At 33.5% G+C, this 22,286-nt stretch overlaps 1 protein-coding gene across 1 annotated transcript in view; it reads left to right on the top strand.

The window, feature by feature from the left end:
* Positions 1-20,974, top strand: part of LOC149481869 (zwei Ig domain protein zig-8-like) — a 281,774-nt gene extending 260,800 nt beyond the window's left edge. Inside the window, exons 6-9 of the mRNA XM_089705081.1 lie at positions 1,361-1,444; positions 17,786-17,920; positions 19,349-19,565; positions 19,947-20,974. Of these exons, the coding sequence (XP_089561207.1) occupies positions 1,361-1,444; positions 17,786-17,920; positions 19,349-19,565; positions 19,947-20,062 (552 nt within the window). The 3' untranslated portion in view covers positions 20,063-20,974. The remainder of the gene's footprint in view (positions 1-1,360; positions 1,445-17,785; positions 17,921-19,348; positions 19,566-19,946) is intronic.
* Positions 20,975-22,286: the final 1,312 nt, after the last annotated feature.

Raw genomic sequence — 22,286 nt, 5'->3', positions numbered from 1 at the left:
TATTATATACTTTATTCTTTGTTTTCATCGCAATAACCTTTAATATTGTCCCAAAGAATTAGATTTTAAGTTGTTAATTATTAAGATTGTAATATAACTATTTCTATTAAAAATAGAAAAATATTCTTAATATTTTAAATATAAATTTAAATAACACTGTAACTACTGCTGATTTTTCACTATAAATTCAAAATTATTATATCATGAATAGTTTATATACAAAACAATTATTACAAAATTAAATTAGATACGAATTAAACACAGCTCTTGTGAATAAAGCCTCCATAATTGTTAGATACCGCAAACTTAAGTTGGGAAGGATCAAACTTAAACTTAACTCAGGTAACTTGAAAATTGTTAATGACAACTATGCTAAGCTACTGGTAAAATCGATATCTTGAGTGCAACCTCACAGTTATGGGAAAACTAAGTGGGAAAACTTTAACTTATTTGACATAACTTAAGTTATTGAACTAAAATATAACTGTTATCCTATCCTTTTTCCTACTATAATATTATAAATGCGAAAGTATGTGAGGATGGATGTGTATGTGTGTGTTTATTACTCTTTCACGCAAATACTACTGAACCGATTACAATGAAATTTTAGGGTAACTTGTATTAATACATAGGATAGGCTTTATCCCAAAAATCCCACGGGTACGGGAACTATGCGGGTTTTTCTTTGAAAACGCGGGCGAAGCCGCGGGCATAAAGCTAGTAAGGTATAATAACGATGTTTTAAAGTTTTAATAGGCTTATATCGTAGTTAAATATTTTGAACATTTTCCAGGCATTTTAGGACAATATTAATTAAACACTAGCGACTGCAATCAACTTGTTGGTTCTGTTTCGAAAGCTCGTTTATTTCTATGAAAATATTTGTGTTTTTCCCGAGATATTTGTGCAAAAAATGGATAAATATTAACGAAGTCATCTCAAACAGTTTAATTAATAAGTATTATTCCATAAACATATTAAAATTTTATTTCCACAAAAAACAGTTTTGAAGTTATTACATAAAAATATTTAGCAATAATATCAGGCGAATATTATATACCTAAGTGCTCTATATTATAACGCAAAATCTAATATAACCAACATAATTAAGAAACAGATAAAATTCTAAATCATTATATCATTGTATCCTATCAAAAGATAGGTACTGATTTTTAGCAGCCATCATTCACACGATTATTAGAATTATATTACATTAAAAATGTAGAATAATAACAAATAATAGTTCTTTCACGAAAATTTAAATACATGTCTTACAAGACACATTTCAATATTTTTCTATCCCACAACTATCAACCTTATATTTTCATACAATTCATACGATTATTATTAAATATTTCAGGTACTACACGGGGAAGGCTCAGAAGATTGGACCCTTCAAATTAAGTTTGTGCAGAAACGAGATAACGGCACCTACGAGTGTCAGGTGAGATTCATAAGATTTAGAAATATTTATTTTATGCGCACTTTGTGCTTTCATATCGTAACATATTTCTCGATAAAATACAATTTGATTGTACGAGACAGGGATCTGCAATACGCTTATTGCATCTTTGGAAAACTACATAAAATATATTGTATTTTCAAATCGTTGTAACAGAATAAAACAGAATACATTATTGAGTTGATTTATTGAACACAAGGGGTTTTCTTTTAAATAACTAAATTAATACAAGCAGACTTAAAACAAAAAGTAAAAAATCATGAACTACAAATTAAAAGGACTGTAAGCATATTTTATTGAACGAATTTATTGTTCAATGTAACTTAAGCACCATAAAAAATAGGTTAATCATAAGTATGACCAAGTTCATCATAGTCTCATCTAAATCAAATCAAACTTGTCACAATCACAGCGTTATAAACATGTTAATTCAACCTCCTTCTACAGTTAAATACGTTCACCAAGTAAACGTAATCTCATAGATAAGACAAGCATTAACATCACTTACAGCCACGTCTAGCTGCGTCGTAAATCACTTGAAGATAATTCACTGATACTCGATGCTTACCGGCTAATGCCTTAAATCAAATTATAGATGATGCATTATAACACTGTTACATTGTTCAACGTATTGGCTCCATTAATATGCAAGTTATAGCCTAGTTAATGGGGCATGGGATGGATACATTTCACGTTTGATTCACTGGTCAGTTTTATTAGTAACTTCAGATCTTGGGGCCTTAAAATATGTGTGTAAGCCTTGCAGATGCCACATTTGATTTACTTATCGCTCTTCTTTACACAATTATAGTGTTTATGTCTCGACATCCTGCTATCTGAACCTTTGCCCTTTTACAGTATGTGTGTACGTGGAATTAAACCTTAAACTTCTTGATTCTGGGCTCACGCGTAAATCACTATACTAAGGAGACTAGGCACATCATATGTAGCTTTTTTGTATCGAAGAAATGCAGGTGTGAAAAATCTTTATTTGAGAAAAGGAAAGCCTAGAATTCAGTATGGTAATTTATGCAAAACATTTTACGTATGTATTACACGTTGTAACATTTCTTGAGAAAGACGCGTGTGCTCCATCTACAGGTAATAGAAGTGAGACTTCTTGAAATATAATGCTCTCTTTCTTTTCTGAACATTATATATCTTCCCTCTCTTTCTTATACGAACACTTTCTAAGTATGAAGCGAATGGGACTTAATTTTCTCATTTATTTTATCAAATAGACATCTAAGAAGTTACATTTCAAAGCTAGATTAAACACAATAGGTATTTGCTCTTGTAAATAAAAGCTTTTAGCAAATATGTGAAAAAAATAATCAAGTGTATTAACTTAATGTAAATTTAATTTTCCACCTTCCAATTTCTATGTCATTCTCAAGTAAGTACCAACATATCGCAAATACTCCATTATCATCACCAAATAAACGATCTAAAAATCTACAAAATAAAACAAATTTTGTAGACCTTTCCAACACTTTCGTTTCATTTCATCCTTAATATTTCTTTAAATGTAGTCCATTCCAGCAATTCTATTATGACCATCCATTTAGCAGCACTTAATTTTAACAAGTAACCCAAAGGGTTCAAATGCAAAACCATTTCCCAAATAGCTGAATGCATTATGAAACCCTCAATTTTACGAACTTACAATTACGGACAAAGTACTTGAATTTAATATTTCCTTATGTTTAGGGTATTTTACCAGTTTATTATATACTTTATCATCTTTACTTTTAAGACTCAAAATTGCACGGTCACAAGGTAGACAATTTACCTTCTCATCCGTCTCTCACCTGTGTTTTGCATGTATATGCATCGAGGTATCTCGATAAAACATACAGCATTGCAATAGAATAATAACGATAATTTATCATCACGATACCTGGAACTATAAAACACAAACGTGCAACTCGCTACGTTTTAAAATATAAATTCACATTCACTCTAAATTCCGCAGCAAAATTCACAAACACCCATGCGTAGGTACGAGTAAACCGCTTTCAAAGTCAAACTTAAATTACCATAGACTTTAGCAAAGTGGATAAAGCGAAGTACACAAGATACAATGTTTAAAACGTTGTTCTCACTGAAAATAAAATATTCATAACCTCTGGGCCGAAATTATTCAACATGCATGACCTAGCTCGGGGTATACATTTTAATGCTGTCGGCACACTTCGGCTGAATTCACTTGAGCGTCGGCTTCTATTAATGTTTCACCCATCTCTATTCAATGCACGCATAGATGTTGGATTATACGGATTTCGTATTGATTAGCGTGTGATTCTTTGCTAGATTTCTTGTGGATTAGTTTTACTCTGCAGTCATGCTTTTACAAGATTTTATCACGACTTTTCCAGTCCCTAAGGTAATCCCATGGCATGTTCGAATTAATAGACTTTTTTATTTCCATTGTCTTATAAACGTCTTATCTAAAATTATAAATAGTATTGAGAACAATACAAAATTTTGGAACATATTACCTTAATATCTACGTAATAAATTTACTTATTATGAGGAGACATTATCAGCGACTATCTTCTAACCACCAGACAAGAATCTAAATGTTCAAAAATCCTTGTCAACTAGATTTGCTCTCAGTCTACCACTAGTTCGAAGGTCAGGGTCTGAACATAATGCTGTAACTGTTTCTTGAAAAATAAATTTTTATTATTGCACGCCTCATAAGCGAAGCGTTGAGGTGGGTAGGTACTACTGTCGCTTCGCGCAAAACATCTGATTTTTCAAACTTAAAATGGCTTTTTTGTATCATACATTGCACTTGTAAGATAATACATACACACACATATTAAGAAAAAACACTATTTTTAACGTTCATGATATTTTTGATGTCATTTTTGTTATTTAAACTAGTTAAAAAACAGTTTAAAAAAGTTCTGTCTTGGACGTCCGTGTGTCTGTATGTGCGGATCCTTTTTCTTGTTAACACGATAGCGACCGAAATACTTTACTAATCGAGTCTTTTTTTTTCTCTTACGCTTGAGTATGCTCAGGAATAGAACCCTTTCATTTTTCAGGGTCTGATTCGATGTGGTTTAATTGTTATTAAATAAACAAAAATAATAATTAATAAATATTTATTAAAAAAAAATTATGAGGCGTGCACTTTTGGATTTTCCAAATTATTTATTTATTCTTGTTTCATAAAATATTGAAAAGACAAACATCTACCTCACAAACTTTCGCGTTTATTATAATACTGTTATACTATCGCAATTTCCTCTGCCGAGTTGAAGCTAAAGATAAACATACAGATTACACAAAGTTCTAGAATTAATCTTGCATGAGAGATTCTGTTAAAACATAGTGTCTAGCATCCACTATTTAATTCTAAGAAGTTCTCCCTGACCTCGTAATTCTAAGAAATTTAGCGTAAGATTCTATCTACGGATAGAAACCCTTACGGATTTCACATGAAATCTTATATAAATATTATACAAGATGAACAGATTAGAGTGGATGTGTGTCACGTCATGTCAGCGATTAAGTTATATGCTGACAAGGAATAACATCATGATAAAGAGCTTTACTGGGAATACTGTTTCAACAATGTCGTTTTTTAATTTATAAGGTACTAGATTTCCGCCCGCGGCTTCGCCCGCGTTTTCAAAGGAAAACCCGCATAGTTCCCGTTCCCGTGGGATTTCCGGGATAAAACCTATCCTATGTGTTAATCCAAGTTACCCTCTATATGTGTGCTAAATTTCATTGTAATCGGTTCAGTAGTAGGGCATGCAGAACCGAGTCCGGTTCCAAGTTTTTGAAACCCGGTTCCAAATCGAGCTCAGAACCGGGTAGAACCGGGTTACCCGGTTCTTTTATAATACCTCGGAAAAAAATACGAAATTAAACAAAAGTAACTGTAAAAGTACCTGATGGGCCTTTTATTTTACGCGGCTTGTGTCTTATTTTATCAAATTAACAAAGAAACAAAATTTCAATACTTCTCTTTATTTATCAGTCTTATATAAGTACCTTGTTATCATAATATCACATATAAACTTAAACCTCATTCATTAACTGCAAACTGTAAAGCAAAAAACCGGCCAAGTGCGAGTCGGACTCGCGCTCCGAGGGCTCCGAACAAACCTATTTTTTATAATGTTGTAACTTTAAATTCCCCTGTGTGTGTCTCTCCATATTCCCCGGTACTGAGCGGTCTCTTGCCAATTATTATAGGCTCGTTGCACGCGCAGGTCCACCTCTACACGATCGCGCCAGCGATACTTAGGTCGTCCTACTGGCGGTCGGCCCAAGGGTAGCCCCAAGTATGCCCTCTTCAGTCCTCGTTCCTCACCCATTCGTTGTACATGACCGAGCCAACGGAGCCGTTGTGCTTTTATTTCTCCAAGTATATTTGGCTCGGCCATTAGTTTTTCTAGTTCGGCATTTGTTCGGACTCTCCAGCTACAATCCTCTCGTCTGATGGGACCAAAGATCTTGCGAAGAAGCCTTCTTTCGGTGACTAAAAGCTTGCGTTCTTCATTATGGGTCAGGGTCCAGGGGCCTTAGACAAAGTCACAATTAAAAAACGATAACGAAGTTAGAAAAGGCAAAAATGTATGGGATTGACATACGCCGCGTTAGATCACGTGGTCTATCTAATGTCAATCCCATACATTTTTCCTTTTCTAACTTCGTTATCGTTTTTTAATTGTTACTTTGTCTACGGGCCCAGGCTTCACACCCATACATAAGTATTGGTCTTATGACCGTTTTGTATATACGCAATTTGATGTTTTTGCTCAGAAGTCTGGACGCGAGCACCTTATGCAAGGCTGCACCACATTTTCAGGGTATTTTGGATACGGATATTAATTTCTTCCTCCCTGGAATGTGAGTCAGTTATAGTGCAACCCAGATAATATCTAAAAATAGCAACTCTTTTATAGGTCGTATCTCCAGCCTGTAGGTCTCGGCGTTGAGCTCGTGTATCTCTATACCGTTTCATGTGGAGATATTCCATTTTGTTGGCATTGATTTTTAGTCCAACCTTTTCCGCTTCTTCTTTCACGACACTCGCAGCTTCACCTAACAATGCGAGGTCATCAGCATACCCAATCACCTTATGCCTTGACTCGAGTATTCGATATAAATTTCAGCTTGATACCAATAACAAAAACATGACTGGATCTTTATATGAAACAGTAAAATCAACAGCTTTTCAAATTCACGAAAAATCTAATAAAAATATTTCAGTACCCTAATTTTTGTCATTTTCGAAGCCTAATTTTTTTTGGTAATACACCCGTAGGAAACAGACACAACCAATCAGAGCCACACTTGAGGCGTGACACGAAAATTCGCGATGCACGTAAGTCTGACGTTGCCAGATAGAATAAATTTGTTAAAATAATGCAGCAAAATATAAATATTACTTTATATTTTAATATTTTGGTCGGAACCGGGAGAACCGGGTTTCATACTATTCAGACCCGGTTCTCAAGATCTTCAAAAAACCCGGGTTTACCCGGGTTTTTCGGAACCGGGTAAACCCGGGTGCATGCCCTATTCAGTAGTTTTTACGTGAAAGAGTAACAAACATCCATACATCCATACTTACAAACTTTCGCCTTTATAATAGTATTAAGATATAGGTTGGGAATAGGATGATAGTAGAATTAAAAAGTAGGTGAAGTGAAAACGACTAAACATAAAAATAACTTAATAGGAAAAACAGCATTTATTATAATACGAAATATGAGTAGAGCACAGAGAACAAAAATAAAAATATTTTGAGTTATCTTTATTTTTATTAACGCCTAGTAGGTACAGGTAGGTACTTCGTAATGAATGCATTTTGTATCTACATATTATTATAGTTTTATACATATTATATGCATGTGTTATGTATAAAAATATTAAAAAAATTAATGTTCACAATTTATCTTTGACCTATAACAATTATTTATGTTCTAAATCTTAATTATATTAAAACTCGCTCGCAAAATGGCCAAGTATTCGATGTCAAAGTTTATTATAAAATATTTGTAGAGAAATTAATTATGATTTAACTAAAATGTTACCGTCAACATAAACTAATTATGATCAACTTCTCGAAGTTAGATTCAAAGGTATTTGTAGAAATATTTTCTTTATTACCTTGCTTAGGACAAAGAGAAATTATTATTATATCAGAAGTGTTATTAAAATTTATTAAAGGGCCTTTTCGCAGTTGATTATGAAGGTCGAGGTTTTGAAGAGTAACTGTGAATGTTTTATCTTTGTGAATATACTTATTAAAAATTTAGATTTATTAAGATTTATGCTACAAAAACAATTTTTTTCACACAGTATTTTCCAGTCGTCGTAATCAAATCTACTCTCTTTAGAACACAGTCAAAGTCACAAACCACTGCGCCAACCAGGTCAATTATAGACATCATTTAATAACTTTAATACAAAAAAAATCTGTTTTACATTTTTGTAAGTAATCGCAAAAGAAATTTAATTTAATTTATACACATCCTGCATTGAAGGAATAAAACCAATTGTGAATTACTTTTCGTTTTATTTAGTTCCTAGTTCCTGGTTTAATTTAAAAAAATATTGCCTACATTATTTAAAATAAGACGTGTGGCACTCGGAGACTGCCGCGGTAAAGCTAATAGCAATTGCATAGTAAAAATTAAAAAGTATCACCGCTTTGCCGGACGGAGTGGGGGGTGTTAGGTTATTTCGTTACGGAATTTTAACATTCGGTCGCCGCGCTCAAGACCCGCGATAGAAGCTATACAATAGCTTAAAAACATTTATAAATTGAAAAATAGTTGCAAGTTTAATCGTATAAAAAAATACACCATATTTTTGCTCTTATATAATTTCTTAAGTATAAGAAAAATAAATTAAACGAAGCCACAGTCCACGGCTGGTTTATTTCAGCGCTTCCATTAGTGTGATCCAAATAACACTTCTAGTTTACTTTACTTGTTTACTCTGCTAAAGTGAATTGCGCTACATTTAATGCAACTACCAACAAAATTCTGTCCTTTTTCTTTTGGTCAGTGTGGCGGTTTCTACGTTATTGGTTATTTGATCATTTCTGGAAATACGAAATGTGTTTGAGAAAGAAATTATTAAAATAAACTTTTGACGTAGGTTCCTAATTATTCATATTCATATTATATTGTTACCTGAAAGTTCGTACGGACGTTTCTTACCCTATCACGCTAAGAGAGCTGATCAGATTTGGATACAATTTTGAACAGAAATAAATTAACAAACATTAACACATTGACTTTTAAATCGAAAGGGGAAGCTAAACTTACTAATTTAAATACAAAAACATACGTCTATTATGAATACACTAGCTGTTGCCCGCGACTTCGTCCGCGATTAGGTCGTTTTTCGTCATTCGTCGTTTAAAAAAAATTCGTGACACTTTATTTTTGAATGTTCTTAATTATTGTCTCTTATAAAATTTAACTACTTACATTAAAATTGAACACTCTGATAAGAAAATCTTAAAACCTGAAGAAAACATGAATGAATGTGATTTAAATTCTACATTACTTAGTATCAAAATATAATAATCTAAATTAAATGTAGATTAACAATTTGAGCACACCATTATAGAATATGTACTTAAGTATTAAATTACGTTAGTTAACATAGTAACTTTACTAAAAACACGATAACTTTCTTTCGCGCTCGGTACCACAAACTAAGCATGTTTGTGGTAAGTGGCCCGCGTGACGCGTCACTTCCACCCCCCGCGAGTTCCCCTCCGTTGCTATGCGAAAATACATTCGTTGCTCTATTTTAGGAAAAATTTGTAATACTGTGGCCTGGGCGTTATAACACGTCCAGGGAGTTCCTGAGTGCCGATATCACCATCTTGAGGAAAAGCTTCTAATGTCGATTTAAAACTGCATACATACGAATTAACCTGTTCTAAAATTGTGAAATGAGTTCAGTTTTAAATTTGAGAAATATTGATTTCTTGTATTCCACTATTCGTTGTAGTCGAATACAAAATATAGGTATTTAAACAAACTTAGGTTGGCCTGCAGGCAAAAGGGATCCTATCAAATGGTAAACTTGACCTTGTATCTTAAAAGTAAGCATGAACGGACCTTCTGATAATTATTGAGCACCAAAGGATCATTTGAATCGCGCTACTATAAGAGCGAATATTGTCTAATAACAGTTTACATTGCACAGTATGTTCCTCTAAAAGTAGTGATTTCAAAGGTTCCGGTGTATCTTCAAATGAAAGCCGACTCCTTACTACACTTTAAAGCATTACAAAAAGAACATACTACGCCTTTACAGAAGATGATCTGTAATCAATTGTGAGGTTATAAGCAAACCCACTTTTATATTTGTCAGACCACACCACCGAATTCGTAGATTGTTTACCTCAAGTCATTAAGACTATGACGAAATCTGTCTGCAGTAAGACGGCCCTCTCGCTATTCGTCCGTTTCCAGAGACCGAATAGTTTCAATTCTTAATCTTTCATTAAACAAACTTATTAATCGTTCTTGTCTCATATAATTGTAATATTCGCGTCCCTACTCTAGTCATTGCTTATACTCATGTTCATCTTCAAGAGATCGAATAATATTATGATGCACCCTATCATTTGTCAAACGGTCTTCATATTGAGTAAAGTTTCAGATTCTCGAGATAAAATATGACTGTCGTGATCAGTAGTGAGACGTAATTCCCTATCAGTGAGGGTTTCGGTCTCACGGGATAGTACAATATGCCGTTTGCGATCAGCTGTGAGACGTCATACCCTCTCAGTGAAGGTTTCGGTCTCACGGGATAGTAGGCGAGACCGGGTTTGGTTGTCTCACGGGTTGGTTGTCACAGCGGTCTTAACACAAAACTGAACTATCGAATAAGTCTGTTGAACAGCGTGGCAAGAGCGATACAGTGACAACGCTGTCCCCACTTCGCGTCAGACCGCCCCGATCTGCCGTGAGGGCCTCACACGTGTTTATTGTTTTCGCACAGATTTTTTATGATATGAGGACCGAATATGCTCCTCATAACATCACTTTTTGTGAACGAAACGACAGCGCGGTTTAATTTAATGCCAACACCATTAGAAAAAAGGTTATTAATTGTGAAAAAATATCATGATTTACACTATTAACACTCTTTTAACATAAAATATAAGTTTGTGAGTGTATAAAAATAAATCCAGCTAATTACACATCAAACTTATGTTTATAATTAGGTATACGACATGAAAATATATTAATTACCAAGCAATAATAATACACATAAGCAGTGGTGGCTCAGTGGTGAGACCTCGGACTTCGAATCGATAAGTCCGGGGTTCGAGACCAGGCGAGCGCGCAGGAAATAAATTGATTTTTCAATTTATCTGCGCATGTTGTAACATCACCACTGCTCGAACGGTGAAGGAAAACATCGTGAGGAAACCGACATGTCGAAGAATTAAAAAGTTCGATGACATGTGTCATCCGCCAACACGCACTTGGCCAGCGTGGTGGATTATGGCCTGTACCCTCATAGGAGGCCCGTGTCCCAGCAGTGGGAACGTATATGGGCTGGTGATGATGAATAATACAGATAAATACTGAACATAAGTAGGTATAATAGATATTAAGTAGTATTAGTTAAAATATACTTTGACTGTTAGTCAAAGTTTATTTTTACTAACAACATGTAAATGAAGAAGAAATAATAATTAGGTACCAACGAACTAACCTTTTCTATAATACTTAACACGGCACATTTTTCAAATTATCTTGCTCAACCCTGCTCAAAAATTTGAGGGTTTTGTTGGAACTTTAATATGTCAAAACTATGATATATCTAAACTACGATACAACTTGCTTGCGGAAATGCTCATTACAATTGTTAATCTAAAGAATAACTAACAACATACTATTCAATTTTATTGAGCTGATGAATATCTTTTGCCTGGAAGAAATCACCGTCGCCTAATAAATATACTGTGTTTTCTTATAAAACCGTTACATAATTTATTTTATCTACTTAAATAATGATAATGATATTATATTTATAAAATATAAAACATATTATGTAAAATGATTAAAAATAAATAAATGAAGCAACTACGATTCAAAGAAAACATCTTTTTCAGTGTTAAAATGCTCTTAGCAATCCTGGATGATGAACTGTATCATGTACTCTGATCCCAGTACGGTCGGTACCTCGATAGCCATAACGATAAATATTATAATCAGATAACCGCAAAGTCAAAATAAAAACATTACTTGTACAGTTGTGAGTGCAAAATTTACGTTTCATTTGGAATAACATTTTTTTCGGTACTAAAACGTAGTCGTTTGATATGTGGTTGGCTGCCCCTCGTCTCCTTCCTGAAAAATATTCTCCAAAATTTCCCGAGATACTTCCAATGATTAAACCATTGGACGTTGGACATTAACTTCAGTCAAAAATTGACGAAGCGGATGATTACTAATTTCCACTTAATCCTCGCTGCTACTATCTTTACCATCAAATCATCAATTTTCAAGTGGTGTTGTAAAAATATCAGCAGAAATCGTCTTCCAAAGGCGATATAATTTTATGAGCATTGAATCTGTAAATAACAAAATCAAAAGTTAACTGTAAATCTATAAAAAACGCTACTTACAAATAAAATTTTATCAAAAACTACTGTTCCCAATGCACCTCAAAATAATAAAAGAATTCATCATTTTATTATTTCATTCTAAAAGTGTAATATAATACCTACCAACAAAAAACATGAATTGCTATCATTATAAAAAATAAATACCTATAAGTAACAACTTACTTTTTGTGGGAACGCATGATGGTGAAAATTCACAAAACACGAAGATTGCATTTAATATTTTGGTTTTATGGCATTCAATTGCTTTATAAATATCACTACATAGTATAAAAAAAAGTCGCTTTCTCTGTCCCTATGTCCCTTTGTATGCATAAATCTTTAAAACTTCGCAATGGATTTTGATGCGGTTTTTTTAATAGATAGACTGATTCAAGAGGAAGGTTTTAGTATATAATTTATTAGGTTTTAGACAAAGCGGACGAACCCGCGGGCGGTAAGCTAGTAAATTTATAAAATACGAAGATTTTTAAAATTGTAACTAATGAACGCAATCAATATTAGATTAACTGTAGATAATGGTGTCTAGTTTTACTTAAAATAATAAACATCTACCCTCACCTACATCTATATACCTTATAGGGAAGGGAAGATATGGGCTAAAGAGTTAAATAAATAACATGATTATATTTAAATTATTAATTTCCAACTGTGTATTCAGTAGTGTTAACATCTAAATTGATTTGATTTTTACGAAATCTCATAGATGGCGCTGTTACAAAATTAACATTATACAACTTACATTCTTTAAACTATGTTTCTTTTCCCAAGTTACTTAAATGGCATAATTTTTATAGTGTCAATCTAGATATTGTCAAACAACATTTATATATGCTTCATTTGATTATTAATTTCCAATAGTTAACGTGTGTTTGATTTTTCTAACACTTCATAGATGGCGCTGTTTCAAATTTGTCTTTATACTGCTAAGATTCATTTAACTGTTTCTCTGCCCAAATTACGTAAATGACATAGTTTTTATTTTGTAAAGCTAGATAATAGCATGGCTTACTCGAAACCAACATTTAAACATGAGTCTTTAGATTGTACGCTGTCGTAGTACACGGAATATGTAAGAAAAATAAAGGCTCACAGCTCCTCCCCCGAAGGTGATATCATGATAATATGTTTAAACTATCCTCACCCGACCTCTTAGGAATATTCATGCAAAATTTGAAGTAAATCTATGCAGTACTTTTCGAGATTAGCTCGGTCAAACATACAGACAAACAGACAAACAGACAAACAGACAAACAGACAAAAATTCTAAAAACTATATTTTTGGCTTCTATATCGATTATAGATCATGGATTATGTATTCTTTTAAAAAAATATTCAATGTACAGTTTTGACTTTCCTACGATTTTATTATATGTATAGATAATGCGTTTTCCTTTTTTGTGTACATAATGTTTTTCTATAAATAAGCTACATATTGTCCTTTGTCGTTAGAGAACATTGTTCAGTCATGTGAACTATGACATAAATAAATATGATTAAAATATATAAATAACTGACCGAATATAGCTACCAAGAAATTGGTATTTGCTCAACACATGCCATTATTTTAATTATAACAGGATCGTGGGTGAAAGTTCATTTATATTTAGGTTTAATACAACTAGGGATGTAACGATACCGATACCGATACCGATATATCGGCCGATATATCGGCAAGCCGATATATCGGTATCGCCGATAATAATTCAACCGATACCGATATTTTTTTATTAAATTCTTTCTTTTCTTTTATGTTTTTGCATTGTATTCATTCATATTGTTTTATTTCTGTTTCTGTAATAGTGTTAAGGAAGAGCGGAACCTCCTGACACAAGCATTTTATTTGCTTACTAGGAGTGTTCCAATCACAAATTTGTTTATGTAAAGGAAAGAAATAAATAATTTTGAATTTTTTTAATTTTTAACGTGATAACGTTTTTAAAATCGTTTTAGTCGGGTGACATGTTCATAAACTTGTGTCACACCAAAACCTCACGAGCGCGATCGCAGGTATAACGAGAGAGAGACGGACCGATCTCCCGTTTCATCTCGAGCGCTGCCACTGCATTATGTTATCACGTAAACATCTCGATCGTAAACCTACTTTACAAACAACCAATTTTTTTGATATCAAATAATTCAAAAACCCGCGCCCAATGAACGATGCGGGAGGCCGCCCGCGCGTGCGCACTTTGTTTTCTGAAAAAACTCTACCAATAGTAAACTTTTATTAGGTACTGATTGTATGTGTATTACTTAAAGTTTAACTGACTTCGTAAAATAATAATACTAAAATAAATGGTTTTGTTGTTTTTTGATTTGGCATTTTTATTTAAAAGAATACGATTAACAGTTGTCTCTGTTAAATGTTGGTAACTTTTTATGCATAATTCACTATTTATTTTTCTACCAAGCCATCGATATCGGTATCGGTATCGGTATCGCCGATACATTACTACAAATATCGGTATCGGTATCGTATCGGCAAAATCATGTATCGTTACATCCCTAAATACAACCATAATAAATTATATAAAGTGATTATTGTTAATACAAACGAACGAATACAATTTTAAACACATTTAAACCATCCAATTTATAACCTGTGATATATAATTGCCACATTTTATGAGGCAATATATCGACATAATAACTTTTAAATGGATATATACATATATACAGAAAAGTTATAATAATTTTTAAAACCTCACAATACATCGAATTAACTTACCAATTCATATTTTAATACGAAAACTGAAGATTGATATACCTAATCTTTAGGCGCGTTGAGAATGGTCGCGGAAGAATTCCAACAAATACCCGCGGCCCCATCATTAAAGCGGCTCGACGGAACACAGTGGGGTTTTAGTCGGTAAGAATCCGACATAACCCACGGCTCCTTCCCCGGGGGCCGTGGGTATCTTTGGAAGATTTCCCCACTATAAAAAAAAAAGGCGCGTTGAGAATAAATTTCTAGGTCGCGTCATGGTAACGTTACGTCATGGAGGTAAGGCGACGATTTTGGAAACTTTGAAAAGAAGTTTCACTTCTGACACGTGTGTTCAGCAAACACGTTCTTTTTTTTTAAGGAGAAGTACTTATTTACAATCACTTTAAATGTGGTTACGTTATGTCCTTTATGACTAGCTCATCCGTGTGTCCATGTTATTGCTCATCTACCTATACATTATTAAAGAAAGCATGATGAAAAAGCTCCAGTTTAGTTTATCTGTATAGATTTGTACATACCGGGTGTAACCTTTGTTGAGCCGTTGTTTGATGTAAAATTTTTGGATATTTCCCGTTTTATTTTTAAAAAGTTATTATTGTCATTTTACTTATCAGTTATAGTACTATAAATATCAGTTTTAAGTTTTTTGATATCACAAATAGCTACTGAATAATCGCCTGTGGACACTTAACGATACAGCCTGTATGTAAACAAAAACAAAACAAATTCTAACTGCGCCGTAACATCCAAAACGCGTAACATCTCAACATACTCATGATTTAATGATTTACGTTCACTTATTTCTAACTTTCACTAACATATCTCCATTACAATGTTTTGCAAGAGCCCAGCCAAGGGTCCCTTTGTCCTGACCCTTCGCGATGATTCATGACACCTTATTTGCTGAAGGGCCTGCCCTTTTACCCGAGGCTGACCAAAAAGATTCCTTTATTTCAAGCCGATACGTATAATTTTCTTTATGCAAATAGCCCTGTGCCATCTCGGAGCACTAAAATATTCAAGAGAGCGTCTTCGAGCGACTTTTTCTCGTTTTATATCGTAGGTATTTTGCAAAGGAGACTGAATTCGCAAGACCTGTTTTATGGGATAGACCTTATTATGCGCTTTATCATTAAAGAAACCGGGAATTGTCGTAATTATTGTGTTTGTTATGGAGATTTCGGCAATTTGGGGCTAATTATAAAAGAGATACACATTTTTTTTTATTAATCATACAATTATAAGACAGTTATAAAAGTTATTATTTTTATTCTACGTAAATGTAGAGTCTAGAGCTATTAAATAACAATTTTTTATAAAATATTAAAAATAGAAGCCACTTTATCTCGTTTAAACAACGATATTTAATTCAAATATGAGAATTATTAACTAGCTTTCCGCCCGCGGCTTCGCGCGGCCCGCGTTTTCAAAGAAAAACCCGCGTATTTCCCGTTCCCGTGGGATTTCCGGGATAAAACCTATCCTATGTGTTAATCCAAGTTACCCTCTATATGTGTGCTTAATTTCATTGTAATCGGTTTAGTAGTATTTGCGTGAAAGAGTAACAAATACACACATACCTACACGTCCATCCTCACAAACTTTCGCATTTATAATATTAAGTAGGATATAATATTATCAAAATATTGTAAATAACTTAACCAAAAAGCAGACTAACCAAACGATAATATAAAAATATCACAAATAAAAGATGCTCACTTCATAAAAATTACAAACAACATAATAAAATAATGTTTCGAATTTGTATTCCTCCGTAACGTTCCTATATACACAATTCGCAAGGATTTTTACAAAACGTAACTGCCCCTGCTATGCTATGGCCATTTACAATGCCACAGTATGTATGAAGTTACATATATTCCAGTCACGTAGGCAAGTGATTGTTTGCGTATTACACTACTCTGCGGCATTTGGTAAGCGATTGTGTAGAAATTAAGAAGTCGTTTCGAAGGGTTAAGTTTCCTGTGTGTACTTAAATAAAATGTTTGTTAAAGATTGATTTGTTACTCCCTTGTTGCCGGTTCTTCTCCGTAGAACGAAACGGTGGTAAATCATTCCAATATATACCTACGAATTAATACAGCGTTCCCAAACTGGAATTTAAACTAATACTTCTAACAAAAAACACATACACTGTCTTTTATTTCTATTTGAAAAGTTCTCCGTTCGAATCCGAATTGTTGAAAAGTATTTGATTTTAATATTAAAATGCAAAAATGTACAATATGTAACTAATGGTTCCTGTATAACATACACATACATATCTATTTTTGGTAGATACGTTTTATCGTTTTATTTTAAATATTTTGGATAACTCTACCATAAAGCTTAAACTGTTCATATTTTAAAGGCTTAATAAATGTCTAAATATGCGACTGTTTGTGATTTTAATTAATAGTTACATATATATTATTTACATCATAAAACACAAGCTTATACTTTGACTTATTCCTTGTTGCTCTTTCTATTTCTCCGAGCTTTCTGGAACAACTGAAACGAACTTATGCAATTTTGATGGTGACGGTTAGGAGGGTATTACATACATTTGGTTTTTTAACTCTGGAATTCCTACAGTATTGGGATCTACTACACATAATACACAGATATTATAATATCATGACAACCATAAATAAAAAATTGTCATAACAGATCAATTCTGACGCAGTGAAGCTGATTTTATACCTACCTCAAGATAATATTATATTCATCATCATCATCAGCCCATATACGTTCCCACTGCTGCAGCTGGGGTGTGGGCCTCCTATCAATGAGGGTACGGGCGGATGTCACATGTCGTCGAACTTTAATTCTTCGACATGTCGGTTTCCTCACGATGTTTTCATTCATCGTTCGAGCAGTGGTGATGTTATAAACATTGCAAATTGCAATATTATATTAACAAGATATTAATATTTTATATTTCCCATTCCAGGTGTCGACTCGTACAGGCATAGTGTCTCACTATGTGCGCCTGCAAATAGTAGTTCCAGAAGCATTCATCCTGGGGTCTGGGGAACACCATGTAGATCTGGGCAGCGTCATACATCTTATATGCATTGTGGAAAAGGTTTGTCGTTTTTGTATTTAATTGTAGTAAGTATTAATTGTTAAATTAATTATTACAATGTTGAATTGATGACGTAAAATGAAGAATAGCATATACCGTAATTATTACCTTATACCTAGTATTAGGTGAGTGACACTCTTTCAGTTTCAATAGGTACTAATGTATTCAATTTTATAATGTCTTGGTAGATGATTAAACATAGTTTTAAATTTTATATTCATTAGTTTTACTACTGAACAATCTAAGAAGTTGAAAGCTTGTTCTCATAATATATTCTACTTTTCTTTAAAGTTTTATAACGGAACTTAAACATTAATTATTATTCATTTTATTCTGCGAGTATTACAGCGCGCATGCTCCTAGTAGTCAGAATATATTATCTATTATAATCATACGTACCAACATTTAAGTTCTTAATTCAGTACCTATCTACCGAGAAAATTGTGATTAGACACACCGCATGCGGGTATCTTCTTCGGCTTCACCCGATTATTATTAAAAAAGAGAATATTTAGCGAACTTTTGAAACTAAAAATTATCAAAAGAGGATAATCCTTCTTACAATTAATAATGTATCTAAATCCGCCTACAGCACATGAAATAAACTTTCATCATGAAAAAATAAGTTACAAAGGGCAAATTGAAATTCTCTATTGCTCACATCCCCAAGGAACAACCCTTCAGTTTAACATTAACACGGTTAACTTATTTAGGGCTCTTTGAATCGATACATCCGTGGATGCGGGCAATCATCCGCTTGGATGGGTCCAACTCAATAATTAAGTGCAATGTTATGTGTTTATTCGGGAATTTAGGTTCTATGTGATGTTAATTACAGGTAATACTGTGGTATAAACTGTATAATATAATATAGGTATATTTGTATTTATTCAAGCTAAGTACCTACTTAGTAAATTTTAATGGAATTTTATGTTCTTACTTATTTGATAAATATTTTATTTTCCATCTATAAATGTTTTATTACGTAGGTAATCGTATCATAATAACATTTTAGTTCTCATATTTTATCCCGGTCATTGGACTGGAAGCGATCATTTCTTATAGGTATAAGAAATGATCGCTTCCTAGGTAGGTACTTGTAAAATCCATATTTTGGTAAAATTTCATACTATTAGCACAGAATATAATATAATAGTCTATTACATATATGTATATTCCATTATAAAAATTCTATCAATACTCCGTCCATCAGTAAGTAGGAGAGTTTAAGGCTAGTATAATGAGTATAACTCTCCTATACATATATACTTATGTATGTACACAGGTACACACATATCGAGTTACGTTACGCTCCGCTTTTGTTAAACAAATCAAATCCTGCAAACCAAAAATCGTAGATATATTATCATGTAACCCAATGTAGGTATTTCAATGCACAATTACTCAAGTCTTCATCACCTATTCCAGAGCCCGACCCCACCACAATACGTGTTCTGGTACCACAACGACCGCATGATCAACTACGACGCTACCCGCGGCGGTATCACCGTAGAAACAGAACCAGGCGCTCGCACGCAGTCCCGCCTTACCGTTCGTGGTGCAACGCTACGGGATTCGGGGAACTATACATGCAGTGCGAGTAATACCGAACCCGCGTCTATACATGTCTTCGTGTCGGAAGGGAGTGAGTATCTTGGTGTAAACAACTCTATATAGATACCCGTAGGTATCTATGGCAACGAGCCGGCCGCACGCACGCAGTCGCACATGGCTAACCACGTTACGTAAGTAACCGTGCTGCAATTTATTTAGTTAGTTAAATGCAAGAAACCTTGGATCACATTTTTGCCGTGAAAGTTGTAAGTACTCGAGTAAAAACATTAAAAATATTTACTGAAGCTACAATCGAAAGGGCTTACATAAAGGGCTACAATCGAAAAGGCTGAAAAGATAATGCAAGTTTTAAGATTAAATTACAGTTATTTTATACAGCTTTGTAACCTGACCATTAAAAAAATTTTCATGTTTTTCCGCCCAAACTTGACATTCCACCACCATTTTCCAGGCAACAAGATGGCCGCCATCTTGCGCCGCAACACGAGCGCCATTCACGGCATCACGTCGAGTGTGACTTGCATCCTCTTGCTCGCGTCTGTACTGATACACTTCGTCCTGCGATGACGGTAGAGGCTGTAGCGCGTTAGATATAGCGGCATTTCTTGGTAATAAGATGATCTACTTGTATGGAAATTTAAATTTTAAACACCACTCTTTTTGTAGTTCATAAATTTTTGATAGTTGTGTTGAATAAAGTGTTGAAAGTTGTGTTAGGTTTTTGTTTCGTAAAAGACTAATGTAACCTCAATAAAAGTTTAAGTTTAAAACTTCTTTAGGCTTGTTAAGAGTAAAATTTCAAGATCGTATCATGGCAATACCGTCACGTCATGGAGTGAGGTGGTGGCATCTTTGAATCTTGCCAAAGAAGTTTCACTTCTGACACGTCTGCTCGGCACAAAAGTTTATTTTTGTTTTACTTGTGCATGGAAGTTAAGTGTGGTGTTTAAATAATTAAAATTGTATCAAGTATCTTGAAATGCAGATTAAAATTAATGCATTATAAAATTCTATCTGACTGAAACTCTTGGTTTTAAAAATAAGTTGTTTAGTTTTTCCGGCTGTTCATACGTATGTAGTGACATGTTGTATTCGCAGTACATTGAAGTACTACATAGATACTATTGTAAGTCATGTTTGAATAATTTATGTGTTTTTAGTTTACTATAAATAATTGTCTAAATAGAAATACAAATACCTACATATTTCAAAAACTTCTGTTTCTTAGTCATAGGTACATTAATTATTTATACTGTAAGAAAAATACTTTAAGTATTTTTACTGTCATTAAAAATGAATTGGCAATGCTAATTAATTCTATCAAATATAATCATAGATATACCATTGACCCTATTCAAATATAGCGTAGTTACAGAAATGTAAAAATATATTTAATATTTTCCATTTGGATCACTGTACAAAGTTCACTGGTGTGTTTTATTGTCATCCGTCAATTAATTGTGTACGCTATGATATTGTCATAACAAAAAAATCAATAAAATTTTCTCTTTTACCCTAACTTTTACCATACGAAACCTTAAAGCTGGGCATTCACGGTCAATCTATCGCAACAAATATAATCGTGAATAGAAAATACTAAGACCTCATTCGCACGAGAGTTAAAAAAGCGTTGCGTTAAAACCCGGCGTTGGCGCTTTTTAAACGTTCTCTCTGTGGTTGTTCATACTAACGCTTTAAAATCACTCATGTCTCGTCTCTGGCTTCAGTAAGACGTGGAAATGGTTTCTGCTAAAATAATTACGTAATGTCAGTTGCGTAATATCTTTATGATATTTATACTATTATATTTGCTTAGAATTCCTCGGAAAGTTTGTTCTTAATAAACCACTTGTAGGTACCTACTTAGGTATTTGTTCAAACTCGTCATCGATAAACATGTTACTTAAAGGAATATGATAAAAATACCTTTTAATTACTGTTTTAATTTTTATATGTTAGGTATATTTGAAAGAAAGAAAGAAGGAAAGATTGGCACTAGCGATTTGTGTTATTAAAAGACGAAAAAGAAAACAAAAGGCATTCTGGGTACATCCTCTGAATGAACACTTAAAAGGGCAGTTTGTGACACTGTACGAAGAGTTAAGGCAATACCCCGGAATTTTTTTAATTATTTTCAAATGTCTATAACGATTTTGAATACAGGAACGGACGAGACTCCACATCTATAATTAATAGTTCGGGATCAACAATCCACGACATCGTATCGATTTTCTGATGATTATAAGCACAACAAACACGTGCTACCGCTGAGCGAGCGTGCGGCATACTGAACGCAGCGCCGGCGCTTTTTTAGCGCTCGTCTGAATAATAGTAAGAAGTTTCCTATGGTCTATTTTATTTAACGCCCAACGCCGAGCGTTGAAAATAGAACACTGCGCGATAAAAAAGCGTCGCGCTTTAAAAGCGCTGACGTGTGAACATATACTTGGGAATGCATTTGTTCTATTTGGACGCTTTTTTAACGGACGTTAAAAAAGCTCTCGTGTGAATGAGGTCTAACACAGTCGCAAAAAAATTGTATATTAACTACATTCCATTTAAATCATATTTTGACGTCGTATTAAATGAATTGACCGTGAATGGCCATCTTAAAAAGTAGGAACTTCCAGCAATAAGCAATGGAATGAGTTCTGGTTTTATAGGCAAGGGAGAAAATTTTATTGATCAATATTAAGTTTATATTTTGTAGGTGTAGCGATTAGGTAAACTGAATTAAAAAAAATCTCTTCAAGGAGTATAAAATATAAGTTAAAAGTTTAATAATTTACAA

The sequence above is a fragment of the Colias philodice genome, chromosome 16 (assembly GCF_061535455.1).
Source record: "Colias philodice isolate Cphi_HAF_F1 chromosome 16, ilColPhil1 Martin Lab GWU primary, whole genome shotgun sequence".
Lineage (NCBI taxonomy): Eukaryota > Metazoa > Arthropoda > Insecta > Lepidoptera > Pieridae > Colias > Colias philodice.
This window is presented reverse-complemented; position numbering and strand designations above follow the sequence as displayed.